The following is a 21,933-nucleotide window of genomic DNA, read 5'->3' as shown; positions in this document are numbered from 1 at the left end:
ATAAATAAATAAAGTTTAGTAGACAAAAATTAAATAGCCCAATATGAAGAAGGCCGGGCTTAGGCTCAGCGTTTTACGTGGACTGAATTCAGAGAGTAAAGACCGAACAGGCCAGTTACCAGCTCTACACACCCGACCCAGAAACCCTAGTTCGCACCGTTCAGGCTCTCTCCATTGTCTCTCTCTGAGAGAGAGAGAGAGAGAGAGAGACGCTGAGAGTGAAGGAAAATGGTGTCGGGTTCTGGGATATGCACGAAGAGGGTGGTTTTGGACGCAAGGCACCACATGCTGGGGCGCTTGGCTTCGATCGTGGCGAAGGAGCTGCTGAACGGGCAGAAGGTGGTGGTGGTGGTGAGGTGCGAGGAGATATGCATCTCCGGAGGACTGGTCCGCCAGAAGATGAAGTACATGAGGTTCCTCCGCAAGCGCATGAACACCAAGCCCTCTCACGGCCCCATCCACTTCCGTGCCCCTGCCAAGATCTTCTGGCGCACCGTCCGCAGGTCAGTCCCACTCGCTCACTCACTAACTTGGTCATTTCTTTTCTTTGAGTTTTTCCTCCTTGTTTCTGGGAAAATGAGAATGTCCTGAATCTTTGTGACTTATTGAACGAAAAATGTGTGTGTGTTTTTTTTTTTTTTTGGGGGGGGGGGGGGACCGGTTATATTTATGAAGGATGATTCCGCACAAGACGAAGCGTGGGGCAGCGGCGCTTGCCCGGTTGAAGGCATACGAGGGTATTCCTCGTCCATACGATAAGACCAAGAGGATGGTTATACCCGATGCTTTAAAGTTAGTTTTTGTAAGGTAAGAAAAGAAGAGTTTTCAAGAATTGTATATTGCTAATTCTGGTTGCTATAGCAGATTACACGAGGTGTATATATATACACATAATTACAACTGATTTCTTACATTTATGCAATATTTCATTTGGAGTTTAACAGCTATCTAATTCAAATTTAAAATCGTAGGATCACAGCTCCTCATCCCTTATTTGTAGCACTGATTTCGACAAGTGTTGATTGCAGGTTTGGTTCTTCCTGATTTGCAGCGATATCAACTTGATCTTCTACACGCCCCTCAATCTGAAGGGGAGATCACATACATTCAGATTGAATTGTACATTCTTGAACTTGCTTGGCGGCAACGGTTTTGTCAAGACATCTGCTAGCTGATCCCGACTTGAGATAAATTGCACAGATAACTGTTTGCGAGACACTTGATCCCGGACAAAGTGGAAATCAATTTCGATGTGTTTTGTTCGAGCATGAAACATTGGATTCGATGAGAGATAAGTTGTGCCAATGTTATCACACCAAAGCACAGGCGGATGACATACAGGGATGCCAAGCTTAGATAAAATAGACTTAATCCATGTGAATTTCAGCTGCAGTGTTTGCAAGAGACTTGTATTCAGCCTCAGTGCTGCTTCGGGCCACTGTGTGTTGTTGTTTGCAGCTCCATGAGATTAGATTAGGTCCTTGAAAAATGCAATAGGCACCAACAGATCTTCTATCTTCTCTATCAGCCGCCCAATCCGAGTCTGAGTAAGCTTGGAGTCGCAAATCTGCTGCTTTGGTGATTAAAAGACCCGTTGAAACCGTATGTTTTAGATATCTAAGTATTCGTTTTACGGCTTGCCAATGGGATTCCATAGGCTTATGCATGAACTTGCTGACCTTGTGGACTGCAAATGCCAAATCAGGCCTTGTAAAAGCTAAATATTGCATGCTGCCAACAATACTTCGATATAAACTCACATCAGTACATGGAGTGCCATTGGAGTGCTACACGGTTTAGCTTTATCCATTTTACTTCTTTTTAGTAATTCAAGTACATACTTTCGTTGAGTAAGATAAAGTCTCTCTAAGCTGCGAACAGCTTCAACCCCGAGAAAGAAGTGGAGATCTCCCAGCTCTTTGACAGCAAACTCAACTTTTAGACTTTGTATTATGTTGGTGATGACAGTAAAGCTTGAGCCTGTAATTAATATGTCATCAACATATATCAAAATGTAAATTACCTTTGTTTTTGTCTTTAGAATAAAAAGAGAGTTGTCGGCTTGACTTTCTTTGAAATGCAAAGATTTGAGTTTATCTGAGAGCTTCTAAAACCAAGCTCTTGGAGCTTGACGCAGGCCATATAGTGATTTGTGTAGCTTACACACATGATGCGGGTACTGTGGGTGAATGTAGCCTTGCGGTTGAGCCATAAACACATCTTCATGTAAATCACCATGCAAAAATGCATTTTGAATATCAAGTTGAAGTGTAGGCCAAGCATAAGAAACAGCAAGAGACAAAACCAACCGAATTGTTGCATGTTTTATAACAAGGCTGAATGTTTCTGAAAAATCAACTCCTTGTTGATGGAAGCCTTTGGCAACCAATCGAGCCTTGTAACGTTCAATGGTGCCATCGGCTTTCTTCTTGATTCGATATACCCAGCGGCAGCCCACGATGTTAGCATGTGGTGAAGGTGCAACAAGAGTCCAGGTTCCATTTTGGAGCAGAGCATCGAATTCTTTATTCATTGCCGAACGCCAATAAATATGTTTAGATGCTTCAGTAAAAGAAGTTGGTTCTGGAGCTTGAGTGGTTGTTTCAGTGATCAATGCTCTTGGAAGAGGGTATCGAATATAGCAATCTTATTGCTTCCGGGGTTGATGAATATTGTTCTTTGCTTTTGTAATCATAGGGTGGCTGTTTGCACGATGCTGTGCTGGAGTGGTGCATTGAGTAGGAGCCGAATCCGGATTTGGAGCTTCAATGAATGGTTGGCGATCAGGGACAGCAGCTTCATGTTGAGTTGAGCACGCTTCCTCTGTTTCTGCAATAGAAAGGAAACAAGATGCCGATGGTGTTCTTGTGGGAAGGAGGTGAGGTTGCAAATGTGTGGTGCTGGAAGAAGTTTCAGCGTTTATATTTAAGGGAACAAACACATTTTGAAGAGGAGAGGATTCAGAATTGGATGAGTTGACAGGAAGAAAAATTGTTTCATCAAATATAACATGTCTTGAAATATAAGTCTTTCCAGTTGATGGATTAAAACATTTATAACCTTGATGACAAAGACTGTAGCCAAGGAAGATGCACGTACGAGACCGATAGCTGAGCTTATTTTTATTGTAAGGTTGCATGTTTGGCCAGCATGTACAGCCAAAGACCCGCATGAACGAGTAATCGGGTAGACGATGATATATCAGTTCAAAGGGGGATTTGTGTTTTAGAATAGGTGTTGGGAGTCGATTGATGATATATGTGGCAGTTTGGAAAGCATCGAAAGCATCTTCCCAGTAGGCTAGCAGTAGTTGGGAATGAGCCAACAAACTTAATCCAACTTCGACAATATGTCGATGTTTACGTTCGATTGACCCGTTTTGTTGATGGGTATAAGGACAAGCTAGCCGATGATTTATTCCACTTTGTTTGAAATATGAGTTTAACCGGCGGAATTCACCACCCCAATCGGATTGAATGGCTTTAATTTTTCGTTCAAAATGCTTCTCAACATATGCTTGAAATTGAAGAAAGACTGTTTCAACATCAGATTTAAAATTCATTGGAAACAACCAAACAAACTTTGAATGATCATCTAGAAAACTGACATAATATTTAGCTCCGGTGGTGGAAGCCACTGATGCAGGTCCCCACACGTCACTAAATATTAAATCTAATGGATTACTAGAAACATGTGGAGAATGTTGAAAGGGTAAATCCTGGCTTTTGGCCATTTGACATTCGGAGCAAACATAAGGCAGTTTATTATTGATAGCCGAAAGATTAGTGTTGGAGAGGACTTTGTTGATGATAGGTTGTGATGCATGTCCAAGACGGCGATGCCATTCACGAGGGGAGACGCGGACAGTTGATAGAGCAAAGGAGTTGCGAGAGGTAGAGCTAAATTGATAGAGGCCATTATTGAGTTGGCCGTGATGATGGACCTTCCCCGAGTAATCCTTCACAAGAAAGAATTTATCGTGAAATTCAAAATATACATGGTTGTCAACACAGAATTGTTGAACAGATCATAAGTTCTTTTGAATTTCAGGAACAAGAAGAACGTTATGAAAAACAAAGGAAGAAGTGGGAGTGGAGAGTTTAGTAGAACCAGTTTGTGTAATTTGCAAACCTTGCCCATTTCCCACTTGAACATTATCGAAACCATTGTAATCTTCATGGTTGAGATTTAGATTGTTGATATCATTTGTGACATGATGAGTAGCTCCTGAGTTTGCATGCCAATCAGTTGCCCAGTTTGCACCATTGAATGCTACCATAGCTTGTTTGTTTTTAGTTTTGACGGAATCCTGATAAGAGAGATCAAAGCGATGGTAACATTTTCTGGCCGAATGGCCTAGTTTATTACAAACCTGACAGATCAGAGTAGGTGAATCATTGCTACGGGTGTTGTTTTGGTAGGTAGTACGTTGTGCACGTTCCTTTCCACGATATCCACCGCGTCCGCTATGTGTGAATTGCTGAGAATGTTTTTGAGCAATATCAAGAGATGCTTGTTGAAGAGGTGAAGCAAGTTGGTGCCGAGAGATGCGTGCTTCTGTGGTGAGCAGCAGAGAGTCGATTTCTTCAAGAGAAACCATGTCTGTCCGAGCGGAGATGGAGGCTACAAAACTGCCATACTCATGGCCTAGTCCGGCAAGCACATATGTGATCACGTCTTCACTGGTCATAGGTTGACCTGCAATGGCTAATTCATCGGTTAGTCTCTTGATAAACAAGAAGTATTCAGTTGTAGACTTATTGCCTTTGGTTGCAGTTGCCAGTTGGGTGCGTATTTGCACTGTTTTTGCACGAGATCTGGAGGAGAAATTTTCATTGAGGGCATGCCAAACAGCATGTGAAGTGGTATAGTTAACCACCTGAGCAAGGACTCCTTCAGAGAGAGAGGACATTAAGGTGCTAAGGATTATGTTATCCTGACGTACCCAGTGGGAGTAAGCAGGATTTGGTATTTGAGAGATAGTGCCACTGTCGGGGTGTGAGACAGAAATGGTTTGCGGAGGAAGAATGGTAGTGCCATTGAGATAGCCAAACAGATCTTAACCACGAAAATAAGGCACAAGTTGCGCCTTCCAAAGGAGATAGTTTTCTGGATTGAGCTTAACAGTAACAATATTGGGCATGGTTATGACAGATGGAGATGTTGCTTGGTGAGGAGGCATGGTGGTTGAAGAAGAAGAAGGGGAGGAGGAAGACGTTTGGTAGACGTTGGTCTTTTGATGGTCAATCTGATACCATGTAAAGAAAGAAAAGAAGAGTTTTCAAGAATTGTATATTGCTAATTCTGGTTGCTATAGCAGATTACACGAGGTGTATATATATACACATAATTACAACTGATTTCCTACATTTATGCAATATTCCATTTGGAGTTTAACAGCTATCTAATTCAAATTTAAAACCGCAGGATCACAGCTCCTCATCCCTTATTTGTAGCACTGATTTCGGTAAGTGTTGATTGCAGGTTTGGTTCTTCCTGATTTGCAGCGATATCAACTTGATCTTCTACAGTTTTCCTTCTTAAATTTTATTTTTTTATGAATAAAAAAAAAACAATTCCAAGTAAAATTTTATTACTTGGAATTGTTTTTGCTTTGGTATTTTTGGTGGCTTGTGGGTTTCTGATTCGTATGAGTATTGACTGGTTTGGTCTGCAATGGATGTGCAAGGTGTTGAGGCTTCAAAAGGGGCACAAGTACTGCTTGTTGGGCCGCCTCTCATCCGAGGTTGGATGGAATCACTACGACACAATCAGGGTAAGATGTCTGCTTCTCCGCTTTTCAGTCATTCTGCTTCACCTTACTCTCTATTATTATTATTAGTTCTTAGTAGTTGACATGTCATTCCCTAAATGGACAGTGAAACTACACTTTGTGCCCATGATACTTGGATGGTTTTGAGGTAGCTATGTGTTTTATATTGTTGCTTAATGACGCCTGTGGATTTTCAGTTAGACTGACATTTGTGATGTTCGTTTAGTCAACAGAAGTCTCTGGGCTGACAACTGTATTCTTTCATGTAATGTCTATTATTATTGTGGTCTTTGTATGATATGTAGATTATTCCTTGTTTAAACGCATGAAAGGTAAAGATTCTCGAATCTCAACCTTTATGTATAGGTCATGTGCCTATATTGGGTATCAAGACCGTGGAACTACACCCTATTGCATTGGGATCTCTTGCTTTTTTATGTTTTCCTTACTGCTGGGGATTTAACATTTTGTACTGGACCGATGGTTTTCTTCTTGCTTCACTTGTCCCAGTGCAAGTTTCAATCACCAGGCAACTTATTAGTCTTGTATATCATATATGCCTTCCTTTTTGCCTGTATTTTTTGTTGAGTCCCTGCCCAAGCAAGCAGTCATTGTTGACTGCTTGCTGCTTAACCCTTAACGCCCAACTCTCAACTGTCCATTGAATGCAACAATAAATGCATTCATACGTAAAACAATGCATCTATAAATTGAGGCTTCTGGCGAGAGTCTCAGATACACCCAAAGAGAAAAGAAAAGAGAGAGAGCCGAGAGAGCTCTGAGAAAAAAGAAGAGAGTTGAGTTGAGTGGAGTGTAATCCTCTTCCTCTGTAATATTTTCTTGTGTTCCACTATTTATTAGTTAAGCTCTTTTCTGTGGATGTAGGCAGTTGCCGAACCATGTTAAATTCTTGGTGTCACTGAGTGCATGAGTGTACTCTTTTATTACCGCTTTTATCCCTTCCGCTGTGTTGATTTTCCCAACAAGTGGTATCAGAGCTTTTGTTGGAAGAAGTTTTTTACAGAAAACTCGGTTTTAGTGTGTAGCTCAGTTTTCAAATTTAAGCATACCACTGTGTTCGTCCCATCCAGACAAGAAAAGCGGTGGAAACCAGAGGCCAAACGGAGGCCGCACGCGCTCCCACGCGCCGTCTGAAGATCGGAGAGTGAGACCCACTCTCGACACGCGTCACACGCGCCAAGGAGAGACCTAGCGCGTGAGTCCCACGCTCAGCCACGCGCCACACGCGCTCCATAGAAGCCATTGCGCGTGAAGTTCACGCGCCTGACGTGCCCCTGACTCCATATAAGCGCGTGAGTTACACGCGCCTACGCGTTCCACGCGCACCAGAGGAGTTCCTGCGCGTGAGTTACACGCGCCTACGCGCTGTTTGTCGCGCCACGCACTGCACGCGCGACAGAGTTCCTGTTTTGGTTCTTTTGCTCATTCCTTGTGCTATCTGAGTCCGATTTTGACGAAACAAGACTCGTTTCCAACAAAATCAGACGTTCCGGACACAACGGTGCTGTCCGTTTTGTGATATTCCTCCTCAAAGATCCTGTACTTGTATTTTGTATTTAGAACAGTCTAAATCCATGGAGGATTCAGCATCAGGCGCCATGATAAAGCTGACTGCCTCAAACTACAGTCTTTGGAGACCTCGAATGGAGGATCTCTTGAACTGTAAAGATCTGTTTGACCCTTTGGAAGATGAAGGGAAGAAGCCAGATGAAGTTACGGATCAAGTGTGGAAAAAGATGCACAAGAAGACTATTGGTCAGATCAGGCAATGGATTGACCATAGTGTTTTTCACCACGTGGCCCAGGAGACGGATGCATATAACCTCTGGAAAAAGTTAGAGGATATGTATCAGGCTAAAACTGCTCGAAACAAGGCCCTCTTGATGAGACGGCTTGTTAACTTGAAGTTGAAAAGCGATACCTCTGTTGCCGAGCATACTAGCGAGTTTCAAAACCTAGTTAACCAGCTCGGGTCCGTCAACCTGAATCTTGGCGATGAAGAACAAGCCCTGCTACTTCTCAGTTCATTACCAGACAGTTGGGAGACGCTGGTGGTCTCCCTAAGTAACTCTACTCCAGATGGCAAACTTACCATGACGATGGTTAAGGATGCCCTGTTTAATGAGGAGGCCAGAAAAAGAGACAAGCATGAATCAAACTCATGTCCCTTGTCACCGAGAGTAGAGAAAGGCCTCAAGGTAATGATAGAGGGAGAAGTGGAGGCAGAAACAGAGGGAAGCCTCAACCACGTGGAAGGTCCAGCAGTAGCAGGAACCAGCAGACGGGTAACATGAAATGTTACCACTGTGGCAAAGAAGGCCACATGAGGAAACACTGCCGCAAGTTTTTAAGGGAGCAAGGTCAAAGCAGTAAGCTGAAGAAAGAAGATGGTGAAACCCTTGTCACTCTTTCTGGAGATGTGGCAATACTCTCCACCAGTGACGAGACGTGTCTGCACGTTGCAAGCCATGATGTTGAGTGGGTGGTAGACACAGCAGCATCATACCACGCCACTTCCCACAGTGAATTTTTCACTACGTACAAAGCAGGAGACTTTGGTACGGTAAGGATGGGGAACGCTAGTTCCTCGAAGATCGTGGGAGTTGGCGAAGTGCAGATAAAAACCAACGTTGGTTGCACCATGGTGTTGAAAGATGTTCGACACATTCCTGACCTTCGGCTCAACCTGATTTCCGGGACAGCCCTTGATCGACAGGGCTATGACAGCTACTTCAGCAAAGGCACTTGGAAGCTGTCACAAGGTGCCATGGTTGTCGCCCGAGGACATATTTGCGGTACGTTGTACAAGACCCATGTGAAGATCGGTTCTGATAGCCTCAATGCAGTGGAAGACGAGGCATCACCGAATCTGTGGCACAAGAGACTCGGACACATGGGTGAGAAAGGGTTAGATACGCTTGCAAAGAAGGCACTTATCAAAATTGCCAAAGGAACAGCGTTAAACCCTTGTGAGTACTGTTTGTTTGGCAAACAATGCAGAGTCTCGTTTAAATCCTCTACGAAGAGAAGATCAGAGTTGTTGAGTCTGGTACACTCTGATGTATGTGGTCCCATGGAAGAAGAGTCATTGGGAGGTAATAGATATTTCGTGACATTCATTGATGATGCTTCACGAAAAGTCTGGGTATATGTTTTGAAGTCAAAGGATCAGGTCTTCGAGCACTTCAAGAATTTCCACACCCTAGTGGAAAGAGAGACAGGAAAGAAGTTGAAGTGCTTGCGAACGGACAACGGAGGAGAATATGTCTCCAAAAGGTTCGCTGCATACTGCGCTGATCGCGGTATTCGACATGAGAAGACGGTCCCATATACCCCTCAGCACAATGGTGTAGCCGAAAGAATGAACCGGACCATCATTGAAAGAACAAGATGCATGCTCAGTATGGCCAAGTTACCAAAGCCATTCTGGGGTGAAGCTGTTCTAGCTGCCTATTACCTGATCAACAGATCACCTTCTGCACCACTAGAATTTGAAATTCCTGAGAAGGTTTGGTCTGGAAAAGATGTCTCTTACTCTCACCTGAGAGTGTTTGGGTGCAAAGCCTTTGCACACGTATCCAAGGAGCTGAGACAGAAGCTCGATGTCAAGTCAACTCCATGTATCTTTGTTGGATATGGAGATGAAGAATTCGGATACAAATTATGGGATCCAGTGACAAAGAAAATTGTCAGAAGTAGGGACGTTGTGTTCCATGAAAACCAGAACATAGGAACTGAAGCTTCATCAAGAGAGCTTAGTTCCGATACTCCAAATCCTGCACAATTACAGTCCGCCACAGATAATGAGGAAATGCAGGATCGAGATCCAGAAGCAGAAGAAGAAGCTCAGGGTGTCGAGCAGGGGGAGCAAGAATCCTCTCCACCAGCAGCTGATGTACCACCACAATGGTTAGATGGTGATGAACCTCCTTTGGTTGATGAACCAAGAAGATCGGCAAGAGGCCGCCTACTGATTCCGTCGAGGAGATATCCGGAATCAGAGTATATTCTGCTTACTGATGAGGGGGAGCCTGAGAGCTTCCAGGAAGTTCAAACTCATGCTGATAGAAGCCTATGGGTGCAGGCAATGCAAGAAGAGATGAGTTCTTTGCAGAAAAATCAGACCTATGAGTTGGTGAAACTTCCTGAAGGAAAGAAAGCCCTAAAGAACAAATGGGTATTCAAGCTGAAGAAAGATGGCCAAGGAAAGCTGATGAAGCACAAGGCCAGATTGGTTGTCAAAGGATTCCAGCAGAAGAAGGGAATCGACTTTGACGAGATATTTTCTCCGGTGGTGAAAATGATGTCGATCCGAGTCATACTCGGATTGGTAGCTAGCTTGAATTTGGAACTCGAACAGATGGATGTGAAGACAACCTTTCTCCATGGAGATTTGGAGGAGGAGATCTATATGGAGCAACCAGAAGGGTTTGCAGCTCCAGGGAAAGATCACTTAGTCTGCAGGCTGAAGAAGAGTCTCTATGGCCTCAAGCAAGCGCCGAGGCAATGGTACAAGAAGTTCGACTCATTCATGATGAGTCATGGTTACAAGAGACTTGTTGCAGATCAGTGTGTCTATGTTCGAAGGTTCCAGAATGACAAGTTTGTCATACTCCTTCTTTACGTTGATGATATGTTAATCGTTGGTGAGGATAGGTCCATGATTAACAAACTAAAGAAGGAACTATCCAAGTCCTTTGACATGAAGGACTTAGGCCCAGCACAGCAAATTTTGGGCATGAAGATTGTTCGTGATAGGAAAGTCAAAAGGGTGTGGCTATCACAACAAAAATATGTTGAACAGGTCATTAGACGTTTCAACATGGGAGATGCTAAGCCAGTCAAAACTCCACTTGCAAACCACTTCAAATTGAGCAAGAGCTCGTGTCCTTCTTCAAAGAAAGAGATTGAAGAAATGGAAGCAATCCCCTACTCTTCAGCAGTAGGAAGCCTGATGTATGCAATGGTTTGTACCAGACCAGATATTGCTCATGCTGTAGGCATGGTGAGCAGATTCCTTTCAAATCCAGGAAAGGATCATTGGGAAGCAGTCAAGTGGATTCTCAGGTACCTGAAAGGTACATCGAATATGTGCTTGTGTTTTGGGAGAGCTAAACCAGTTTTGGAAGGCTATACAAATTCAGATATGGCAGGAGATCTGGATAGCAGGAAATCTACTTCGGGATTTCTCTTCACCTTTGCAGGAGGAGCTGTCTCTTGGCAGTCCAAGTTGCAAAAGAGTGTTGCTTTATCCACAACAGAGGCAGAGTACATTGCCGCAGCGGAAGCTGGGAAAGAGATGCTGTGGATGAAGCGTTTTCTCCAAGAACTAGGAGTTAGTCAAGAGGACTACAAGGTACATTGTGATAGTCAAAGTGCTCTAGACTTGAGCAAGAATTCAATGTACCACTCCCGCACCAAGCATATTGACATCCGCTATCATTGGATACGCGAAGCGATGGAACAACAGCTGTTGAAGCTTGTGAAGATCCATACGAAAGAGAATCCAGCGGACATGCTGACGAAGGTGGTTACAAGTGAGAAGCTTGAGCTATGCAGAGACATAGCTGGGATGGAGAGCATCTAGGTAAATGGGCATGGAGGGGGAGAATTGTTGAGTCCCTGCCCAAGCAAGCAGTCATTGTTGACTGCTTGCTGCTTAACCCCTAACGCCCAACTCTCAACTGTCCATTGAATGCAACAATAAATGCATTCATACGTAAAACAATGCATCTATAAATTGAGGCTTCTGGCGAGAGTCTCAGATACACCCAAAGAGAAAAGAAAAGAGAGAGAGCCGAGAGAGCTCTGAGAAAAAAGAAGAGAGTTGAGTTGAGTGGAGTGTAATCCTCCTCCTCTGTAATATTTTCTTGTGTTCCACTATTTATTAGTGAAGCTCTTTTCTGTGGATGTAGGCAGTTGCCGAACCACGTTAAATTCTTGGTGTCACTGAGTGCATGAGTGTACTCTTTTATTACCGCTTTTATTCCTTCCGCTGTGTTGATTTTCTCAACATTTTTATTGTCTGATACTGAGGTGTGGGTAATTTATTACGGCAGTGTTCTTAGATGTGAACTGATGGCCTTTAATTTTCGAATGCTCATAAAATTGTTGCTCAGATAAATGTTGACCATTTTTAAGCAATGATTTTTCAAATACCCCATGATTTCTGAAAAGGTAAAATTTAGGATAGTGGAAGTAAGATTAGTAATCCTTTTCAAATCCTTCCTTTTTCAATTGTTGATTTTCTAACTAACATCATGAGCAGAAAAAGTTTTCTGACTGCGATTTTCTCTCAGGAGCTGGAGAAGAAGGGGAAAGAGAGGGCTCAGGTTGCATATGATATGAAGAAGCAGCTGAACAAACTTGAGGTGAAGGCTGAGAACGCTGCAGAGGAGAAGCTTGGCTCCCATCTAGACATCCTTGCTCCCGTTAAGTACTGAAATTTTAGTGGGAGTTGCATACAGTTTTGACCGAGGATTATGTTGAAATGAATCTCCTGTCAGTTTTGTTGTTTGTTTGAAATGGTAATTTTGATAGATTATGATTGACTACATTTTTCTAATGGGTTGTCTGTAGAATATTCATAATTTTTATATGCTCAATAGTTGAGTTCATGCACCCTCATATAAGGGTGTCTCTGTCTCCAATGGCTATGTGGGCAATGATGGGCTCCATAGTTTTTATGTGGCTGGCCTGAATAATGACTACAATTTGTCGTGGCAGATTTAGGTTGCTATCTTCCTAAATAGCTTGCAACGGTTTTTGAGATCAAGGTGTTATTTTTTTTCCCATTTGAATCTCACGGTTCGTGCTGCTCCCAAATTATCCGATTGTGTCACCATTCTCTAATTTTCTGTCGAAATATTCATTTTTCTAAGCTCTCTCCCCTTCAAATGGGTCCAACATTCCCAAGGAATCAGCAAGTTTTTAGCCATTGAATTTATAAAATGTTGGGTATGTGGAAATCCCTCTTAACACTAGTCAACAAATGTTGGGTATCCTTGTTCAAGGTGATCAATTATTTCCAGAATCAGTTTATAGAGTTGGGGGTTTGATGGCAGTGGTGAGAGTGATGATTGTGCATCAAGTGGCAGCAGTGCATGCATTAGGCACATTTGATGGTTGTGATTTGAGGACTTTATTTAAGCCCACAATTGTGCATATTAGATTGAGTAATGGTTTGTGGTGATTGATGATTAAGGTGTACCCCATTTCAAAACCATTCTATCATTCTAAGAGCACTAGTATTGGTTTCTCTATATGCATAAATTACATCTTTTGAAGATTAATTTTACATACATATCAAGAAAAACTCTCACATTAGATTATGCTTTTTTGAGCCAAATAATAAAAAATTATTATTATTTTATTATTACTTGTTTTTTTTCTTAATTTTTTTTTTATATATTTTGCAATTAGCACCATTGTAAATTCTATCATTTAGCACCCACTAAAGTTTTTTTTTCTAAACTTCTATCCGTTGGTGGAGAGAGAGAGTGGGAGGAGAGAGAAAAAAATAATAAAATAAGATTTGGAGAATAAACAATGTATCTTCAAATTTATAAAAATACTATTCATAGCTATATAAATCTTTTGATATGCATAATCCAATGCAGCCTAATTTAAAGTTATATTATGCAAATATGTAGATGCATAATATAATACTAGTGCTAGCTGCCAATATATCTCACAGTTACAAAAATGTACTGTTGGCATATCAATACAAAGGTATGTGTGAAATCAGTAAAGGATTTATGAAGGAGATAGACATACTTCTATTGATTGTCATTTAAAAAAGAGAGAGAGAGATAAAAGAGTGCAACTCCAAATTGATTTGTCTTACATGTACTTTCCTCTTTGCTCATGAGTTGATCTAATTATCAAATTATAGCAAAACTATTGTTAGTAACAAAGATGTTGGTAGGTATACGTATCATGTGTGTACTCATTTAGTTGTTAGCATGTGGCTTATAATCTACAACACAAACTCCCTTGGCTTGTTGGTGACTCTGAAGCGAACATTGTTGCTGTTTTCCATTGTTGGCTATGTGCAGCTTCTCTCAAGAACCAAAATTTGCACTCATTTGAAGGATTATTTGGCTGTGAATAATGAATATTGCATTCTCACATATGGGGTTTCATGCAAATCACACAAATCCTTATCATTTACAATCACGATGGTACCTTAAGCTGGTCCTACCACAGACATGGAAGTTTTGCTCTTTTGAAATCACTAGAAACAGAAAAAAGGCCCTGTTTGGAAGACGAGGTAAGATGAGATGATTTTAGATGAAAGTTGAATAAAATATTGTTAGAATATTATTTTTTAATATTATTATTATAGAATTTGAAAATTTTGAATTATTTATTATATTTTATGTAGAAATTTAAAAAAATTGATGAGATGAAACTTTATCTAAAATGGGATCTAAATTTGTTAATTTTATTAATAATTTAACATATACTTTGGTTGTTTAGCTAGGTAAACATCATTATGTGGGCATGAGCAAGACAGAGAATTGGCTAACCTTTGTGGATGTGCATCTCATCTCTGGCACTGAAGTCATTGATTTCTGAGAATAAAATTGGAAGGAAAGCTAAAAAAAAAGCACTAACTAAATATTATCATTAATTTAGTGCTGGTCAATTAAGCATCCTATATTTCATCTCCCACCAATTTAGTGGAAAAGTATCCAAAAAGAGCTTTCTGAAACTTGAATTCCAAGCATTGACCAATTTAGTGGAAAAGTATCCACCAATTGAATTTGATCTCTTCGGTTTAACATTGTGGTACTTTATTATTATATCATTATTATTATTATTATTATTATTAGAACTCGTTTAGATAGTAAGATGAGATGAGATGAGATGATATAGTTTTAGATGAATTGAATAAAATATTATTTTTTAATATTATTATTATTTTAAGATTTGAAAAAATTAAATTTTTTATTATATTTTGTATGAAAATTTAAAAAAATTATAACGATGAGATGAGATAAGTTAAAAGTGTTTATGTATTCAAACTAGCATAATTTCTACAAGTACCCATACTTCTATCCTTTTTTTACTCGCCACTCGCCATCTTCACAGTTTCATTTTGAAAGTTAGGAAGAAATTTATAAATGCATTAAAAAAAAGGTGAGACCAGGAACTCTTCAACAATGGTGTACTATGGCATGTTTAAGAAATGAGTTGTGCTACACAGAAGCCTCACACTCTGCACACCCACTTAAAAATATGTGATTTTACTTTTTTATCCTCGTATTTCATATTGAATTCTTAAACATTATCATTATTAGAACATGCCATAATTCCCACTATTCCTTAAGAAAAATTCTAAACATAAGCCAGGTAGAAAAGATCAACTGAAGAATGAACCTTCAAGCCTACGCTTCTCTTTTCTTTGATTTGGTGAGTTTAGATAAATGATGTTCAGACCAACGATTCTGAAAAAGAAGTTCAGAATGATGTTCATAAAAATGACTTGTTAAGATAAATTGTTGGACTAAAACAATGCACTTTATAATTCCTTTACAAGTAAAGGACCGAGTCCACTAGAAAGAACGTCATGTTGATAATGTTCTTGTTCTTTGATCGTAATTAGCAACCATTTTTTCTCCTCTTTAACTGCTCTTCAACTGCTACGACAGCAACTGCAGCAACCACAATAGTACTTATAGCAATTTGAAGAAAAATAAAAATTATAAAAATATTTTTTCTGGTTTTTTTATTTCTAACCGAAAACCATAATCATTACCCACTATCAGCATGCTTGTTAATCACCTTCTGATCTGTACCGTCATCCATTATTAGAACCCCTCTTTCTTTGCAGCTTCAAACTCAAGAAAGAAAAAACCCACTTTTACTCATTACCTGGCCTCTCATCAAATCGGTCACTTTATCCTTCCAAAGAAACAATCATTTACCGCTACCCCATCTTTTGATCTCTTTCGTTTTCTTCAGATGCTGGACGATAATAATGGATTAAGAATTTCGGGTCATGGCGTCTGTGGTTCTGAGAGATATAAAAAGTACTAAAAATTTGTGGAGGGAGTCTGAGTTCATGAACATGAGGTGTTTCGGGGTCCGTTTCCTTCTGTTCTGCGGCTTATGGGTTATTGGTTTCTGTGACCAAGACGGTACGTTTTGTTCCATGATTGTGACGTTCAGCAGTAGAGATTTTCACTCTTGTCCAGCTTGTTTGCTGTTGGAGTAACAAAAATTTTGTCCTGAATTTTTATATTACAACGTCATGCATTCATTGCTCTCATTCGTCCATCCCATAATTGGCAGGAAGTGTAAATTCTGTATGTTACGTAGTAGAGTGGAAAATCATAACTCATTTATTTATGCCTTTCATCTCGATGATTCTTAGGAAGTGGAGCATTCTGTTTGATACAGATTTAGAGAATGAAAATTTTTGCTCTTTCCTTAATTTTCTTGAAAAGCTCTCAGTTACCAAGTGAAATTCTCTTTGGACAACATCATTTGTGTTAAAATGCCAAAACTGAACTGCTAAGGCTTTGAACTCAACTTTGACAATAATTTATGAACATTGTTTCCGTTGCATGTGTCAAAACTAACAAGCATAATCGACATTAAAAAGGCTAGTATTGTTTGGAGCTCATGAAAGGTTAATTATCAGTAAATACATTTGACAGGTTTCTTGAGTATATCTTGCGGTGGAACTACTACTTATACTGATTCATCCAACATATCATGGGTCCCGGACGGTGAATATGTAAGCACAGGTAACATCAGCACCTCCTCGTCTGGTGATCCAATCCGGTTTTTCCCAGATATTCAAGGGCGCAAGTGTTATAGAATCCCAGTAATTAATGCTTCCTCGTTGATACTCGTAAGGGCACAATTCCTGTACAAAAACTATGATGGAAGTGGGAAACCCCCTTCATTCTCTGTTTCTCTTGGGACAGCTATTACTAGCACCATAAACCTCACCACTAATGATCCATGGACAGAAGAGCTTCTATGGCCAGTTAATAAGGACACGCTCTCCTTCTGTTTGCATGCCATTCCAGAAGGTGGATCTCCAGTCATTTCTTCTCTTGAAGTACGACCACTGCCTCAAGGAGCTTATGCAAGTGGCATTGGGGATTTTCCCAATAAGTCACTTAGAAAGAGTTATAGAATCAATTGTGGTTATGCCAATGGCTCGTTGCGGTATATTAACCATTCAGCCCTCCTTTTGACATGTATGGATTGGATGATACATTTAAGTGATTGGCTTTTAATTTTTTTTCTTAACTGCAGGTATCCTTTGGATCCATATGATCGTATATGGGATGCTGATCAAAACTTTATGCCACTTCACCTGTCAACGGGGTTTACTATTCAACAAAGTTTAGATCTGTCTAGCTTAAGGGAGGCTCCCCCTGCTGCTGTGCTTCAAACTGCACGTGTTTTGGTAAGAAGGAATGTGTTGACATATAACCTTCCTCTCGACACCCTTGGTGACTACTGCATTTTCCTCTATTTTGCCGGGATTCTTCCTGTGTCCTCTACATTTGATGTATTCATTAACGGAGATGCTGTGAAATCGAACTATACTGTAAAGATATCAGATGTTAGTGCTCTATATATTACACAGAAGGGGATTAAGAGCTTGAACCTTACACTGAAGAATATTACTTACTATCCTCATGTCAATGCAATTGAGGTGTATGAGATAGTTGAAATTCCACCGGAAGCTTCCTCAACCACAGGTGCTATTGACCTTTTGGTTCTTCATGCTTGTTGAATTCATTCAACTTGATAGGATTGTCTAAATCTTACTTGTGGTCTCAAAACATTCTTGCAGTTTCAGCACTTCGGGTCATTGAGCAGTCCACTGGTTTAAATCTGGGATGGCAAGATGATCCGTGCTCTCCTTCAACATGGGACCATATTGGTTGTGAAGGAAGTCTTGTTACATCATTGTATGTACATACACAAAAAGAAAAGAAAAGAAAAAAAGAAAAAACATAATCGTTTTAAATATTGAGTCTATTTCTCCACAAGTGATCTCATGATATGGGTTTTCTTTTTAGGGACCTTTCAGACATCAACCTGAGGTCAATCAATCCAACATTTGGTGACTTGTTGGATCTTAAAACACTGTAAAGTCTTTTAAAACTCAGAAAACTGCCTAAACATTAACTTTGCATTCTCTCACACTCAGTTTCTTATGATGTCTTTGTTGCTATGCCCCAGGGATCTGCATAACACTTCTCTTACTGGTGAGATACAGAACTTGGGTAGCTTGCAAGAGCTTGAGAAATTGTAATACCTCTTCGGAGTACTAATAACTTCATTTTTTTCCCTTTTCTATGGACAAATGAAAATAGTCACTTAAATTGGAACTTTCAGGAACCTGAGTTTCAATGAGCTAACTTCCTTTGGTTCGGATTTGGACACCTTGGCTAGCCTTCGCATTCTGTAAGTTACATTCTGTTTCTGGACCAGTATTATGGAGCCAAATGGTGATGCTGATATTGCATCCTCTCAACGTTCCCTCTATCTTTGTTTGTTCTTTCTTCTGCAGGGACTTGCAAAATAATAGTTTACAGGGAATAGTTCCTGACAGCTTGGGAAAGTTAGTGAACCTTCACTTCTTGTAAGTGAGCCTTAATTAGACTCAATCAGTGGTTTGTAATATATCACGTTTCTAATTAAGGTATAACATGAACTATATTTGTAAGTCAGTGTGTAGGACATATTCTCCGCGCCGCTAACATGCAGAGTTTAATTTTAGACATTTCCTCCAAATCAAATCTTATCGTATCAACAATGTAAAGATATGTCTTCTACATTTGACTTACAAAAAGAACAATTCAAAAGATGAAATCATGTTCTTCACTGGATAAGATTATGTCCTATCCTGTATTCTACAGGAATCTGGAGAACAATAAACTACAAGGTACCCTACCAGAGTCTTTGAACAGAGAAACTTTGGAAATTAGGTATGTAACATAATTAGTATTGCTTCACTTTACGCTTGTTTTTCTTTTAACAATTCTGATGTATTGGTTTTGTGCAGAACGTCAGGGAATTTGTGCCTTTCCTTCTCCACAATGACATGCAGTGGCGTTTCATCCAACCCTTCAACTGAGACACCGCAAGTTACTATATTCCCCCCAAAGAAGCATACCGGACATGATCATATAGCAATTATAGCTGGTGCAGCTGGTGGAGCCATACTTGCACTTCTCTTCTTTTCCAGTATAATTTTCATCTGCATAAAGAAAAAGAGAACTGAAGTCACATATACATCAAGTATGTAAAAGTTTACAATATTTTTCTGCACATTGAAGTCTTTTACTTGATTCTTATACTGGCATTGTTTTTATTGTTAGGGTCTGTAACAGAGATAAGAAACTGGAATGCAGCAAAAGTCTTTTCTTACAAAGAAATCAAAGCAGCTACAAACAAATTTAAGGAGGTTATAGGCCGTGGTAGTTTCGGATCTGTTTACCTTGGAAAGCTTCCAGATGGTAAATTAGTTGCTGTGAAAGTGAGGCTTGATAAAAGCCAACTTGGGGCTGATTCTTTTGTCAATGAGGTTCTCCACCTGAACTATTCAAGTGTGATTTTTCCATACCGTGGAGTCATGAGAAAATAGATTCACGCTTGTTGCATACATCTTGGGAATTATGATTCTCTTGTATCCTTGCCTAACTTTTCTCTCCCCCATATTGGGGACTGCTTGTAGGTCTATCTTTTGTCACAAATTCGCCATCAAAATCTTGTATGTTTGGAAGGATTCTGTCATGAATCAAAGCAGCAAATACTAGTCTATGAGTATCTACCTGGAGGGTCATTGGCTGATCACCTTTACGGTACTGTATGCATGATACATGTTAGGGAGCAATTCTTGCTTATATTATTGGTGTTAGGGAGCAATTTTATGAGAATTTCCTGTTTATATTCTTGGTGTAACTTCCAGGTTCAATCAGTAAAAAAGCTTTGTTAAGCTGGGTTCGCAGACTGAAAATTGTTATTGATGCTGCAAAAGGTATGTCTCTTCTCTATCATCAACCTTCAAGACTGCATAGGAAAACAATCACCACTTCATCTGAATGAGATATTTTATATTTATTGCCACCAAAAACTCTTGGATGTATTGATTCGGAAATTGGCAAACACATTGCAAAAATGCTTCCACCATTAGTCGAACTGTACCTCATAGAAATAGTGGAGCAGATATCTGGGCAGCCATCTTTTTAGGACAAATCAATGCTTCTTTGGATCACTTAATACTCTTATCTTTTCATCTTCTATGAAGTACCCAACTCCTTAATAAACAGTACATGACTGAGTATACCATAACCATTACCATGGACAACTAACTAGATGACTACAAGATGATCACTACATTACCTTCATTCTTTTTCTTAGAAATTAGAAGATTTATTTCTTAGTACAAGCATTTTTCCATTGTAAACATGACAAGCTACTATTAAGGAGATAAATGAATCCATTTCTGGGACTCAATTTTTTTTTCAAGGATTGGACTATTTACACAATGGAAATGAACCACGAATCATACATCGTGATGTGAAGTGCAGCAATATTCTTTTGGATGAGGAAATGAATGCCAAGGTCTGTGACTTAGGTCTCTCTAAACAAATAACCCAGCCAGATGCAACTCATGTCACAACTGTTGTCAAGGGCACTGCTGGATATTTAGATCCAGAGTAAGTTTTCCAAAAGAAACGGGAAAAAACCTAAGACAAGATATTTTTTTTATTCTTGATAATTATGATACTCAAAGTGGATGTTGTATGCAGATATTATTCCACCCAACAGCTGACCGAGAAGAGTGACGTGTACAGCTTTGGGGTTGTTCTCTTGGAGATCATATGTGGGAGAGAACCTTTGAATCACTCGGGAACTCCAGACTCATTCAATCTGGTGTTATTTGTAAGCTGAAATTATTCTTCTTCTTTTAAATTTTTGCTGAGTAATAGTATGTTGCGATTATACCTTACAAGTTAACAGAACCACCAAAATTTTTCCTGTAATTATTTAGCAGTTCATCATCGTTTTATTAAACATTATTATGAATGCACGACCTTGCAAGAACAAGTGACTACAATTCTCCAATTATTCTTGTCTGGTCGTGTTTATAGTTATTCTTCTTGGCCGTAGGTTACAAAGGACTTGAAAACTCATGGTTGAAAATGGGAGCAATTTCTGATAAATTTTAAAAATATGGTCCGAGTCCTGGTATGAATGTTGATCTTTATACATTCTTCATAGTGTTGTTTTTGAAATGCCAAGTGCAGGCCAAGCCCTACTTACAGGCAGGGGCATTTGAGATTGTTGATGAGAGCCTAATGGGAACTTTCGATGTGGAGAGCATGAGAAAGGCAGCCTTAATTGCAGTGAGGTCAGTAGAGAGAGATGCATCACAAAGACCAACGATTGCTGAGGTTTTGGCAGAACTGAAAGAAGCCTACAGTATTCAGCTCTCTTATCTCGCATCTCATGAACATGCCAACTGATTTCTAGTGAATACAGCTCTGAAGTATTTATCCTAAAACCAAGATCTTTTTCTTTTCTTTTTCATTTTTTCTAAGGTATGTAAAAATAGAGTCAGGCTCGGTAGAGTTGAAGTGTTACTACTCAAGAAATGCTGGTAAAGTTAAGACACGCTTGTAAAGAGCTAAACTTGTAAATCAGAAGTACAAGTGAAGAGGACAGACCCATATATTTAGAGCCTCTTCGCTAATGAAAAGTCCACACCCAGCAGCCATAAGTAACCAAAAGTAGATCCAACTGCATTATGGTATATTTGTAAATGCTTTAGTGTGTTATATTAATTAAAAGAAACATTGGCAAGGCAACTATGATAATTGTTTTTTTTTTTATAAGTAACTATGATAATTGTTTTGTTGTCAAAATATAACTGCAGCACAAACACAAAAATGATAGTATTTGAATAGACAATTCAATTCTGCAGACTTTTATGTCCTCCCCCCCCCCCCCAAAAAAAAAAATGCAAAACAAAAGGAGGAATTGACCTGTTATCACAATTTGCACCAAGATGAACAAGAATGACATAAAAAAAAAGTTAATGACAGATGATTTGCCAATGACATGTGAGATCACAACTTGTCTCAAATGCTTTAAGT

General features: G+C 39.8%; 2 protein-coding genes across 2 annotated transcripts; both read left to right on the top strand.

Annotated features, from left to right (window-relative positions):
- The first annotated feature begins 228 nt into the window (after positions 1 to 228).
- On the top strand, positions 229 to 12,262 carry LOC109006026 (60S ribosomal protein L13a-4-like). Its single transcript, XM_035684855.1, has 4 exons — positions 229 to 503; positions 676 to 796; positions 5,690 to 5,776; positions 12,094 to 12,262. Exons 1-4 carry the CDS (start codon positions 229 to 231, stop codon positions 12,235 to 12,237), a joined length of 627 nt encoding a protein of 208 aa, XP_035540748.1. The 3' UTR covers positions 12,238 to 12,262.
- A 3,301-nt stretch (positions 12,263 to 15,563) lies between these two features.
- LOC109006025 (probable LRR receptor-like serine/threonine-protein kinase At5g48740) lies at positions 15,564 to 21,663 on the top strand. Its single transcript, XM_018985168.2, has 16 exons — positions 15,564 to 15,939; positions 16,462 to 16,981; positions 17,072 to 17,523; positions 17,619 to 17,736; positions 17,848 to 17,916; positions 18,011 to 18,079; positions 18,167 to 18,235; positions 18,342 to 18,413; positions 18,691 to 18,759; positions 18,837 to 19,072; positions 19,153 to 19,358; positions 19,509 to 19,635; positions 19,743 to 19,811; positions 20,304 to 20,493; positions 20,587 to 20,719; positions 21,085 to 21,663. The coding sequence occupies exons 1-16, from the start codon at positions 15,801 to 15,803 to the stop codon at positions 21,301 to 21,303; spliced, it is 2,757 nt and encodes a 918-aa protein (XP_018840713.2). The 5' UTR covers positions 15,564 to 15,800; the 3' UTR covers positions 21,304 to 21,663.
- The last annotated feature ends 270 nt before the right edge of the window (positions 21,664 to 21,933 follow it).

Source organism: Juglans regia, chromosome 1 (assembly GCF_001411555.2).
Source record: "Juglans regia cultivar Chandler chromosome 1, Walnut 2.0, whole genome shotgun sequence".
Classification (NCBI taxonomy): Eukaryota; Viridiplantae; Streptophyta; class Magnoliopsida; order Fagales; family Juglandaceae; genus Juglans; species Juglans regia.
The sequence above is the reverse complement of the archived record's forward strand: the minus strand, read 5'-3'. Positions and strand labels throughout refer to the sequence as shown.